Raw genomic sequence first — 13,469 nt, forward strand, 5'->3', positions numbered from 1 at the left:
ACCATCCTTGGTTGAGAACTGCATTTGATTATGGATAGTAAGAGTGTCACCTGCGTCACCTTTTAAGAATATTTAATAAAACACCTCAATGAAAAACAGTAAAAAATGGCTAAGTTTTTTTCAGTTCGCCGTTTAATTCTGATATATGACGATGATTATGTATGCTTATAAATAGTGTAGATTTTTAGTTTTTAAAACATTCATTACCCACATAATTTACACTGAGAATCTATAGATCTTACTTTACCTGAATAACTGCCAATATCTAATCTGTATTTGTCTGATTCATCAGCCACACTAAATGTTCCATATTTAGCGTAACGTTTAGCGCCCTTGAAATCCATCAAATCAACTCTTAAAAAATTTTGGCCAGATTTGGACAAACGATGTATTTTATCAAAACCCAGCCGAAACTCGCCGTTAAGATCACCAAATCCTGCTTTATAGTCTGACCATCCAAGGTAGAAATCTTGATATCCATCTTCTCGTCTTTGAAACACGGTCCAGCCTCCACCGTCGATGCTCATATTACATCTGACTTGGAACGATGAAAACTGACGTTGTTGGGAATTGAAACTATTTGACTGTTCCAGTCTTTAGAGAGAGAGTTAAATTTGCATGTATATGAATAGAAAATTCTTAGGCGCACTGAGCGATGTCACAAAAACGGCCTACATTCATGGAGTATACCGCTTTTCTAATTCCTATGTGGAATCGCAGGCTTGTATTAAAATGTTTTCCGTTTTAGAAGCAGGCTAAATATCAAGTCACTCAGTGTATGATAGTAGGGAGGTTAAGATCGGCTTTCGCTACGAGTACCGATACCAATAATCAGTCACGCGCATGCGCAGATGTAACAATCGTCCAAAATGTGACAACACTGGAAGTCGCGAGTACCGTTTTGGGGCTGAAAATGGAAGTGGATAGGTAGGCGAAGTACCGAAATATATTAACTGTATTATTGTCATTTTCTGCAGTAGTTTTCAAATAATATTATTTAGGTTTTAGTTGTATAATATTTCTACTTTGTTTCGTGAGACTTAAGGATTGTGATTAGAGTTTTTGATGTGAATACAGCCGCTATACTCAGCCATGTTCATTTACTTCTTACGGAAGTCACAATCTTAACGCTTTAAAATTTCCGCGCTGCCAAACTGTAATACGTCATGTATTTTCGTATCGGTACTGGTAGTGGAAGATGATCTTAACCTCCCTAGTATCAAATGCGTCAATACGAGAATATTGCATAATGAGAACATTGTCATTGAATTATTCAATTGAACACTATTCATTTGGTTCAGCTACTGTCTTCGGTAAAAACTACTTTTAATACATCAAATTTATTTTACAATTCTTTGAACATCGGATAACCGAGTTAATGGAAACAATTCTCAATTTTTACATCCTTAGTGATTATTACTGACTTAGGTCTGTTATTATACCGTTATTATATCAATAGAGTATTTTTTGCGACTAGAGTCACAAATTGATTTGCATGCATTATTCTGTTTACAGTTAAAAAAATCAACCTACTGTATTGTATGTTCTTGGAAGTAAATATATTTATGTCCCTGCTAAAGCTCGTCCTTTTCTTAGAACTGGTTTGGACGAATTTTCATCTCTGTCTTTTTCATAGAATGATAGTGCCACCTGATCCATCTTATTCCGCTGAAATCATTCTGACCTGCACCCAGGTACAGGCCATTGAGGTTAGAAATATAACAGCGGTTGTACCACCAAGCACCTTTGTATCTCCTAGCACAATTCTCATAACTTCGAGCATCATTGTCGCTATCCTTGGTAGTGAACTGCATTTGATTGTGAACATAAAGGGAATCACCTGCGGTTCCTTTTAAGAAATACAATAAAACTCCTCAATGGAAAAAAGTTTAAACCAAAAGGTAATATTATTTTTTTAAATCTTGCATGATGAAATGAAAAGTAGGGTATTGTAGCGGTGAAGACATTGCCGTTAAATCGCATCGACGTAGGTTCAATTCGACGAGGCAAACCAAAATTGCCTGCCTTTCCTGCAATTTTACCAGTTTAGTTTACTCCATCTCTAAACGGCTAATCTGCATGGTATCGATTCTATTGATTGGAGTGCGTTCATTACCGCGTATGAAAACCTGCTGCATTTGTCAATCGGTGGAGCTCTAAAATAATCATCTTGAAGGTCTGTAATTTTATCAACCGCTCGGTCAATTTTCTGACCATGCTGTTTTTAGTGGTCAAAGCGTTTTGTCAAGTTGCTAGACATATTCATATGAAATAGAGAATCTTTTTAAGCCATGCTTAGTTATCCTTCGTTTCATTAACAAATATTAAGTTAAACTTTAACAAATCGTAATGACAAAATGACTTGTGTAATAATCTTGCATTGTGCCCCAAAAGTAGCACAGAGAGAAATCCAAAATAATTAATTTTTATGAATCGCTTGATTACCTCCTCGATTTTTGCTGACGAAAATAGTCAAACGAATTATTAAGAATAATCCAAATGCATAAAAATTAATATGGTCAATGCAAAAACTAGTGCATGGTGGTGTTATTATCTGTGAAAACCAGCGTACAACCATGAAATATGATGTTTAAAATCTTCCTATGCGTTATATAAACTGCGTGATTTATAGTTCTTAAATGAGTTGATATAAACAAATATTCTTGTTGAAATTAGCGTGATTCGTGTAATCGCTGCATACCTGCTATTATGTACGATTAAATAAAGATGTCAAAATCTATCCCAAGGTTTGATTTACCTGAGTAACTGCCAATATTCAATCTGTATTTGTCTGATTCATCAGCCACACTAAACGTTCCATATTAATTTAGCGTAACGTTCAGCGTCATTGAAATCCACCAAATCAACTCTTAAAACATTTTGGCCAGATTTCCACAAACGATGTATTTTATCAAGGCCCAACCAGAACTCGCCGTCAAGATCACCAAAGCCTGCTTTATAGTCTGACCATCCAAGGTAGAAATCTTGACTTCCATCTTGTCTTCCTTGAAACACGGTCCAGCCTCCACCGTCTGTGCTCATATTACATCTGACTTGAAACGATCCTAGGCCATCAGGATTGATTGTATAAACACCATCTTTCCTCACTCCTAATCCGTACAGATGGGCGCAGCTTCTAGCTAAAGAATTGTAAAAATATTGAGATAAGATCGATGTGCGATACCCCCCTGAAAACTGACGTTGTTGGCAATTGAAACTATTTGACTGTCGTCCCAGTCTTTAGAGAGAGTTAAATTTGCATGAATATGAATAGAAAATTCTTAGGCAAACTGAGCAGCAGTGTACTTCAGCATATTCTATAAACGTAAGAGGGTGCACATTCATACATTCATGATAAATTATAAACAATTGGTTTACGAAGGAATCAGTAGAAAATCGTGAGATAGTTGGAATAAAAAGAACCGTCTAAGTTGTTATATAATTATTTTTATTGCAGAAAAAACACACCAAATCTTCAACAGAATCCAACCCTATATATGCATTTATAGATTCAATCGTTGATTTCATAAGTATCGTTTAAAAATGATTTTAAGTTTTACGTGCATGTACAAATGTAGAAAGAACGCGACAGCGGAAAGCAGAAATGACAGTTCGTTAGACATGACTGTTCCACACATTGGCTGTTAGGGATTAAAAGGCTGTGAATTAGTTTTAAATAAATAATAACATATGATAATGCGTGTGTAAGAGACTAAGGGGAGGAAGTGAGAGAAAGTTTTACTTCAATTGTCCTTCCTTGAGAATACCTGAAGTGTCATTTTTGCTCTTCTTGTTTTCGTTTCTTTCCTGAAAGAGAATGATTTTAGCGTCTCTTCAAACGATCTAATTTTCTTGTATCCAATTAACCTCTGACGTGTGCAATATAGTGGGTAATTGATAAAGCAGTATACTGCTTTAGCTTCAGTTCATTTGCTGCCCACATACAAGAAAATTAACGGACTATAAAAACATCCATCAGAAAGGGATTTGGATCTAACAAAATTTGTGCGAACAGTCTTTGGAAATGCACACAAACTCTTTAAAAACAAACAGTAATTTTGCGAATCTAAAATATATTTTACATACCGTTTTATTATCGTTCATTAGTATCCATTCCCCTTCTTCTGTTGTTTCAACGTGATTTCTCTTTCCAGTGATGTTAGTCAGTTGGCAGTTCACAACACTGATCTTGTCTCTGTAGTTGAATCCAACACATTTCGGTTCCTTTTGGCAGAGCTCGAGACATTCTTTCGGTAGAGTTCTTAAGTTGACGGTGATTTGATATGATTTCTTCTTGAGGTAAAGACGGACCTCCTAAAAGTAGCGAAAATTGTTAGAGAAAGGAAATTTTCAAAGGAAAAAGTTCTCGACCACTACGAACGCGATTCTTTTTAACTAAGAAAAAGCAACCGAGGTAGTACCTTTTCTAATAGTAATAAAAATCGCTGATGAACATTTCTGTGAAGAAATACGTGCAATTTTGATTATCAGTACGATCAAGGTTATTTTTTTAAACATGATTGCACGAGGTCGTCAACTGTGCTTACTTTGACAAGCACTCGCTGAAATGACGCTTACATGCAATCAACAAAGCAGGTTATAAGTCAGCAGGTCTGGGCGTAATTATGCTAGTTATGAATATATTTATACACTATTTATTGTAATGAGCAAGCGCATGTGTGCAGTAATCATTTCTGGCTTGATGTCTTTCGGGAAAAGAAAAAAAAGACAAAATCATGCACGAGTAGCAGGAGAAGGCCGCAACATTTTTGTCTTCTGAACGCTGGAGCGTCCGCTGTGCATTACTGCAGAACACACGACGTGCGGAAAATTTTATTCTGTTACTTTTATATATCAACGACTAAACGTTGAATATTTTATCATTTTTATTGCGATGTCATACTCTTGTTGAATAATGCACTTATCGACTAATGCACTTTTGACATTAAGCCCGCCGTAAACAAGAGCTATCAGCTGTGCTAACGATTTCGCGAGGCAGTTAGCTCAGCCCGAAAACCATGAGCTAACAGCCACACGTGGTCTTTAGCTCAGCTAATAGCTCTCGTGTGCGGCGCGTTTAAACCGTACCTGTTGTAACGTACATAAAAATATCTAAAGCAAAAATATGGGACAAACCATTTTGATCTTAAATCCTCCTTCTGAACCGCCTTTCTCTGTAGTCCACATAATAGTCTCACTACACCACGTACTTTTACACTTTTAATAAAATAAAAACGAAGCTAATATATTATTTCTCTCTTGCGATAAAGTAATGATAACTCATAAATACTTAATTGAGTAATTAAGCTTATAGCTGTTGGTAAAATATAGAAGATAAAAATAGTTTAGTTTGTAAAAAGCGAAGCGGAAATTTATTTTGACTAGGTTGAAACGGACAAAAAGCGTTCCTTTCCGCGATGGATTTGTCAGTGGCTGTTATTGCGAGTCTTGCCTATGACGTTTCTCAAAATTAGGCTCGCAGGTATATTTCATTACTTCATGACAACCGAGAACAAGTTCCGTGCATTATTTTTCATTCATCAATATGGACACAAGCAAATGATTTCTTATATTATGTGTTTAAGCGCTGTCAAATCTCGCGCAATACGTATGCGTTTTCGAAGAGCGCTGGTTGACAGCAATCAGGCAAGCTCTTAAGCCCGCCAAACACGAGAGCTATCAACTGAGCTAAATAAATACCTCACAAGTCTGTTAGCTCAGCAAGTTTCTCTCGTGTGCGATAGTTTTTGTGAGGAATTCGTCTCGAGAGGCAAGGTTCTCTCGTGTGCGGACGGGCTGAGCTAACTGCCTCGCGAGGTCGTTAGCTCAGCTGATAGCTCTCGTGTGAGATGGGCTTTACTAGCATTTTAGACGCATATAAGCACAATCCACTGGCGAACCCTGTTATGCATGACATGTCGACCATTGGAAAAACACCATTATCGTGCTTGTTTATGAACTATGCACATCATCAAATAACTTTCGAAGTTAGAAAGCGCCGTTTTAAACCCCTCTTAGTTTAATTAGTGTAAGTAAAACGTCGTCCTGAATGGATAATCGGTACTTCTATGCATTAGCTTTTTGGTAATTATGATGTTAATAAATAGAGAGGTTAAGATACCCCGGTTCCGGTGTACGGTTACGAATAGACTTATTTTGTTCAATGAATTTCCATCAGTGTTTCTCTCTTTTACGGGTATCTTAACCTCTCTATTATCATAATAAACCTAATAAAACATTAATGAACTGAAGCAAGTAAAGTTTTTGACAACACGTATGTTAACCGGAAGTGAAGTTTTTGTTTTTCACCAATCACAATCCTTGACCCAGTCTTTTGACATTGCTGATGCTTCATGTAAGCTCGATAAACGTTTATTTATTAGGCAAACGTTTTACACTGGTCGTAATCCGTCAAGACCAGTGTCTTAAAATGCCCAGCGATGTCACAAAAACGGCCTACATTCATGGATTATACCGCTTTCCTAGCTAATTCTTATATGGAATCACAGGCTTGTATCAAAATAGCTGTCATTTTAAGGAGGGGGCTAAATATCAAATCACTCAGTGCATGATAGTATAAAATGCATCAATACGAGAATTTTACATAGTGAAAACATTGAATTGTTGAAGTGCAGTTGTTGATAAGAGCAAGTATACTGCATTTTCTCTTTTTTTGACAAGCACTGCCAATGAGCCGGCTGACGTCGAAAACACTGAATAAGATCGTATGATTTATATGAATAACTTCTTATTAACCAAGCGCTAGGTCTTTACCGAGAAACATAGGTCTTTTTAAACAGACTGAGCTCGAAGAGCGTAGTTTGTACAAAAAGATTGACGCGATGTTATACCCTAGCGTGGTATACAAATCGATCAATCAAAACGTAAGTTTACAAAAAATGAATATTAAATGTATTTATTCAGGGCTCAGACATTAAAAATTTCTACCGTCACAACTACAAAATTTCACCTTTTTCGATTTTAACTTCTTTGAATCTCAGTTAACCGAGCTTATGTAAGCAGCCCCTTAGATTTCGTAAATGCCTGCATAGTAACATTTTTGACTGTGAAAAGGAAGACCTCCGAGTTGTTTTTCAATCACATCTTTTGATTGGTCAGGTACTATAAAACTTTATTGGAGTCAAAAGTTTCAAACGTATTCATTTGGTTAGGGTTTTATGATCCCGGATACTCGAGATCAAACCATTAGCGTGAAATGACTTTGAGGGCATTGAAATAAGTAAAAAATATGATCTCTGGCAGTCGCTTTAATTAAACATCCCTAAACATTACGATATTCTTGCAACTTGGTTTTATAAAGACTACTTACTCAAAGTTATTCTACAATTCTTTGAATATCGGATAACCGAGTTAATGTAAACAGGTTTGAATTTTTGCATCCTTAGTAACTATCACTAACTTAGGTCTGTTATTAGACCGTTATAATATAAATAGAGTATTTTTTGCGACTAGAATGATAGTAAACAATCACAAATTGATTTGTATGCATTGTTCTATTTACAATTAAATATCAACACACTATATGTTCTTGGCATATGTTTCTTCCCTGCTAAAACTCGTTCTTTTCTTAGAACTGGTTTGGACGAATTTTCATCTCCGTCATTTTCAATGAATAAATATGCCAATAGTACCATCTTATTCCACTGGCATCATTTTGACCTGCACCCAGGTACAGGCCATTGAGGTTAGAACGATGACAGCTCCTGTACCACCAAGCACCTTTCCAGGCCGTAGCACAATTACTACTATCAACATCATTGTCACTATCCTTGGTAGTAAACTGCATTTGATTGTGATAAGTAAGAGAATCACCTGTGGTACCTTTTAAGAAATACAAAAAAAATCCCCAATCGAAAAAGAATTTAAACCAAAACGTATATAATATTATTTTTTAAATTTTGCATGATGAAATGCAAAGTAGGGTAGTAGGGGTGAAGATATTGCCGTTAAATCGCATCGGCGTAGGTTCAATTCGACGAGGCAAACCAAAATTGCCTTCCTTTCCTGCAATTTTACCAGTTTGGTTTACTTTATCTCTAACCGGCTAATCTGCACGGTATCGATTAGATTGCGTTCATTCACGCGTGTGAAAACCAGCTGCATTTGTCAATCTGGGGAGCTCTAAATCATCTTGAAGGTCTGTAATCTTATCAACCGCTCGGTCAATTTTCTGACTATGCTGTTTTTAGTTGTCAAGCGTTTTGTGAAATTGCTAGAAATATTCATATGAAATAGAGAATCATTTTAAGCCATTCTTAGTTATCCTTCGTTTCATTACAAATATAAAGTTCAACTTCAACAAATCGTAATGAAAAATGTGTAATAATCTCGCATCGCGCCCCAAAAGTAGCACAGAGAGAGAATGCAAGATAATTAATTTTTATGAATCGCTTGATTACCTCCTCGTTTTTTGCTGACGAAAATAATCAAACGAATTATTAAGAATAATCAAAATGCAAAAAAATTAATATGGTCAATGCAAAATTTAGTGGTGGTGTTATTAGCTGTGAAAACCAGCGTACAACCATGAAATATGATGTTTAAATCTTCCTATGCGTTATATAAACTGCGTGATATATAGTTCTTAAATGACTTGATATAAACAAATATTTTTGTTGAAATTTACGTGATTCGTGTAACCTGCTATTATGTACGATTAAATAAAAATGTCAAAATCTATCCCAAAGTTTGATTTACCTGAATAACTGCCAATATTCAATCTGTATTTGTCTGATTCATCAGCCACACTAAACGTTCCATATTTAGCGTGACGTTCAGCGCCATTGAAATCCATCAAATCAACTCTTAAAACATTTTGGCCAGATTTCCACAAACGATGTATTTTATCAAGGCCCAACCAGAACTCGCCATCAAGATCACCAAAGCCTGCTTTATAGTCTGACCATCCAAGGTAGAAATCTTGACTTCCATCTTGTCTTCTTTGAAACACGGTCCAGCCTCCACCGTCTATGCTCATATTACATCTGACTTGGAACGGTCCCAGGCCGTCAGGATTGATGGTATAAACACCATCTTTTCTCACTCCTAAACCGTACAGATGGGCGCAGCTTCTAGCTAAAGAATTGTAGAATATCAAAGAATATGATCCATATGCGATATCCTCCTGGAAACTGACGTTGTTGGCAATTGAAAAATTGAAACTATTTGACTGTTCCAGTCTTTAGAGAGAGTTAAATTTGCATGTATATGAATAAAAAATTGAAAATTCTCAGCACAGTGAGCAACACAGTATACTTCAGCATATTTTATAAACGTAACAATCGGTTTACGAAGGAATCAGTAGAAAATCGTAAGACAGTTGGAATAAAAAGAACCGTCTAAGTTGTTATATAATTATTTTTATTGCAGAAAAAACACGCCAAATCTTCAACAGAATCCAACCCTATTATATGCATTTATAGATTCAATCGTTGATGTCATAAGTATCACTTAAAAAATTAATGATTTTAAGTTTTACGTGCGTGTACGAATGTACAAAGAACGCGACAGCGTAAAGCATCGCTTATTTGATGCTATGACGTCGTTCGTTAGACATGACGGTTCCACACATGCATGGGCTGTTAGGGATTAAAAGGCTGTGAATTAGTTTAAATAAATAATAACGTATGATAATGCGTGCGTAAGAGGCTAAGGGGAGGAAGTTAAGGAAAGTTTTACTGCAATTGTCCTTCCTTGAGAATACCTGAAGTGTCATTTTTGCTCTTCTCGTCCTCGTTTCTTTCCTAAAAGAGAATGATTTTAGGGTCTGTTCGCATAATCCAATTATTTTGTATCCAATTAACCTCTGAGGTATGGAATATAGTGAGTAATTCATAAAGCAGAACTGCGTTAGCTTCAGTGCTTTGCTGCCCATATGCAAGACAATTACCAGACTGTAAAACATCCATCAGAAGGGAAAATGATCCAACAAAATTCGATTGGTGTGAAGAGACCTTTGGAAATTATTGCATGAAGTACGCTGGAGTACGTATGACGAGTAAAACATGAAAGTTTAGCTAGACGTTCGTCGTCTGGATGAGTTTTTTGTTGTTGCCTAAGTTAAAGGTTTAATTTACGACTTATCCGCTATATATTTTCTCTCCACACAAGCTCTTTATAAACAGTAACTTTGCAAATACATACGGCTTTATTATCGTTCATTAGTATCCATTCCCCTTCTTCCGTTGTTTCAAAGTGATTTCCCTTTCCAGTGATGTTAGTCAGTTGGCAGTTCACAACATCGATCTTGTCTCTGTAGTTGAATCCAATACATTTCGGTTCCTTTTGGCAGAGCTCGTAACATTCTATCGGGAGAATTCCGTAGTTGACGGTATGATTTGATATGATATCTTCTGGACGTAAAGACGGACCTCCTAAAAGTAGCAAAAATGTTAAGGTAAGGGAAAGGAAATAATCAAAGGAAAAAGTTCATCAACCCTAGTAACCCGATTCGTTTTAACTAGGAAAAAGCAACCGAGATATTACCGTTTCTAATAGTAGTAAAAATCTCGGAAGAACATTTCTGTGAAGAGATACGTGAAATTTTGATTGTCAGTAAGATCAAGGTTATTTCTTTAAACATGATTTCACGAGGTCGTCAACTGTGCTTTCTTCGACAAGCAGTCGCTTAAATGACGCTTAGATGCAATCAACAAAGCAGGTTATAAGTCAGCAGGTCTTGGGCGTAATTATGCTACTTATGAATATGTTTATACTCTATTCATTGTAATGAGCAAGCGCATGTGTGCAGTAATAATTTCTGGTTTGATGTCTTGCGCGGTAAAGAAAAAAAAGACAAAATCACGCACGAGTAGCAGGAGAAGGCCGCAACATTTTTGTCTTCTGAAAGCTGTAGCGTCCGCTGTGCATTACTGCAGTACACATGACGTGGGGAAAATTTTATTCTGTTACTTTTATATATCAACGACTAGACGTTGAATATTTTATTATTTTTATTGCGATGTCATACTCGTTGTTGAATAATGCACTTATCGACTAATGCACTTTTGACATTAAGCCCGCAGCAAACAAGAGCTATCAACTGTGCTAACGATTTCGCGTAGCACAGTTAGCAGTTAGCTCAGCCTGAAATCCATGAGTTAACAGCTACACAAGGTCTTTAGCTCAGCTAATAGCTCTCGTGTGCGGCGGGTTTAAACCATACCTGTTGTAAGGTACATAAAAATATCTGAAGCAAAAATATGGGACAAACCATTTTGATCTTAAATCCTCCTTCTCAACCGCCTTTCTCTGTAGTCCACATAATAGTCTCACTACACCACGTACCCCTACACTTTCAATAAAATAAAAACGAAGCTAATATATTATTTCTCTCTTGCGATAAATGGTCATAACTCATAAATACTTAATTGAGTAATTAAAGCGTATAGTTGTTTGTAAAATATATATCATAAAAATAGTTTAGTTTCACAAAAGCGAAGCCGAAAGTTATTTTGATTAGGTTGAAACGGACAAAAAGCGTTCCTTTCCGCGAGGGATTTGCCAGTGGCTGTTATTGCGAGTCCTGCCTATGACGTTTCTCAAAATTAGGCTCGCAGGTATATTTCATTACTTCATGACAGCGAGAACAAGTTCCGTGCACTATTTTTCATTCTACAATATGGACACAAACAAATGATTTCTTGTGTGTTTAAGCGCTGTCAAATCTTGTGCAATACATGTGCGTTTTCGAACAGCGCTGGCTGATAGCAATCAGGCAAACTCTTAAAAGCCCGCCAAACACGAGAGCTATCAACTGAGCTAAATAAATACCTCACAAGTCTATTAGCTCAGCAAGTTTCTCTCGTGTGCGGATAGTTTTCGTGAGGAATTCGTCTCGAGAGGCAAGGTTCTCTCGTGTGCGGACGGGCTGAGCTGACTGCCTCGCGAGGTCGTTAGCTCAGCTGATAGCTCTCCTATGCGATGGGCTTTACTAGCATTTTAGACGCATATAAGCACAATCCGCTGCCGAACCCTGTTATGCATGACATGTCGACCATTGGAAAAACACCATTATCTTGCTTGTTTATGAACTATGCACATCTTCAAATAACTTTCCAAGTTAGAAAGCGCCGTTTTAAACCCCTCTTAGTTTAATTAGACCGAGTAAAACGTCGTCCTGAATGGATAATCGGTACTTCTATGCATTAGCTTTTTGGTAATTATGATGTCAATAAATAGAGAGGTTAAGATACCCCGGTTCCGGTGTACGGGTACGGATAGCCTTATTTTGTTCAATGAATTTCCATCAGTTTTTCTCTCTTTTACGGGTATCTTAACCTCTCTATTATCATAATAAATCTAATAAAACATTAATGAACTCAAGCAAGTAACGTTTTTGACAACACGTACGTTGACCGGAAGTAAAGTTTTTGTTTTTCACCAATCACAATCCTTGACCCAGTCTTTTGACATTGCTCATGCCGTTCGTGTTGTCTAAAACTTCACGTAAGCTCGACAAACGTTTATTTATTAGGCAAACATTTTACACTGGTCGTAATCCGTCAGGACCAGTGTCTTAAAATGCCTAGTGATGTCACAAAAACGGCCTACAGTCATGGATTATACCGCTTTTTTAATTCTTATATGGAATCGTAGGCCTGTATCAAAATAGCTGTCATTTTAAGAGGGGGCTAAATATCAAATCACTCAGTGCATGATAGTATAAAATACGTCAATACGAGAATTCTGCATAGTGAAAACATTGAATTGTTCAACAAAATGCTGTTGTTGATAAGAACAAGTAAACTGCATTTCCCTTTTTTCTAACAAGCAATGCCAATGAGCCTAAGGTCGATAACGCTGAATAAGATCGTGTGATTTATAAAATCCTATTAATCGAGCGCGAGGTCTTTACCGAGAAATATCGGTTCGAAGTCTTTTTGAACAGACCGAGCTCGAAGAGCGCAGTTTGTACAAAAAGATTGAGGCGATTCTATACCCTCACGTGGTAAAGAAATCGATCAATAAAAACGTAAGTTTACAAATAATGAATATTAAATAAATTTATTGAGAGCTCAGACATTAAAAATCTCTACCGTCACAACTACAAAATTTCACCTGTTTCGATACATCCTCGTCCCAGCCCTGGGGACGAGGATGGTTTCGATAGTAACCCGGTACCCTAGCTGTTAACGGTGTCCAGGATTATTTGTACTCGGCTTAACCCTCCTGGTTAATGATGAGGTCACTATAATTATTGCTTATTATTCTAAATACGATAGAATCTCCTGTTTATACGTGAACTTAATGTCACTAGTAAGAAATGTTATAACCACAGCTATAATATTAGCATAATAAAAAGCTTAAAAACTATCTATAATATTTATTGTTTTACAAAGATTCCTCGCGGGAGTGAATCGTCTCGCTATGGTCTATGATCATAATATTCATCAATTGATATTTTGAAATACGTTACTGAGGGCCTGTTTACATGTGTCCGGTTAGCG

General features: G+C 36.6%; 1 protein-coding gene and 1 pseudogene across 2 annotated transcripts; both read right to left on the minus strand.

The window, feature by feature from the left end:
• Nucleotides 1–1,592: 1,592 nt before the first annotated feature.
• LOC114515838 lies at nucleotides 1,593–4,246 on the minus strand (annotated as a pseudogene).
• A 2,931-nt stretch (nucleotides 4,247–7,177) lies between these two features.
• Nucleotides 7,178–11,721, minus strand: LOC114516317 (ryncolin-2-like). 2 transcript variants are annotated; one of them, XM_028535756.1, is made up of 6 exons: nucleotides 11,234–11,721; nucleotides 10,507–10,543; nucleotides 10,165–10,394; nucleotides 9,725–9,764; nucleotides 8,719–9,096; nucleotides 7,178–7,842 (listed from the first exon to the last, which is right to left on the minus strand). In XM_028535756.1, the coding sequence occupies exons 1-6, from the start codon at nucleotides 11,234–11,236 to the stop codon at nucleotides 7,589–7,591; spliced, it is 942 nt and encodes a 313-aa protein (XP_028391557.1). In that variant the 5' UTR covers nucleotides 11,237–11,721; the 3' UTR covers nucleotides 7,178–7,588. The 2 variants fall into 2 exon arrangements, with proteins under 2 accessions (XP_028391557.1, XP_028391556.1); XM_028535755.1 differs by lacking the exon at nucleotides 11,234–11,721 and having other exon boundaries at nucleotides 10,507–10,627.
• Nucleotides 11,722–13,469: the final 1,748 nt, after the last annotated feature.

The sequence above is a fragment of the Dendronephthya gigantea genome, unplaced genomic scaffold (genome assembly GCF_004324835.1).
Source record: "Dendronephthya gigantea isolate DGI-Jeju-01 unplaced genomic scaffold, DenGig_1.0 000005F, whole genome shotgun sequence".
NCBI lineage: Eukaryota > Metazoa > Cnidaria > Anthozoa > Malacalcyonacea > Nephtheidae > Dendronephthya > Dendronephthya gigantea.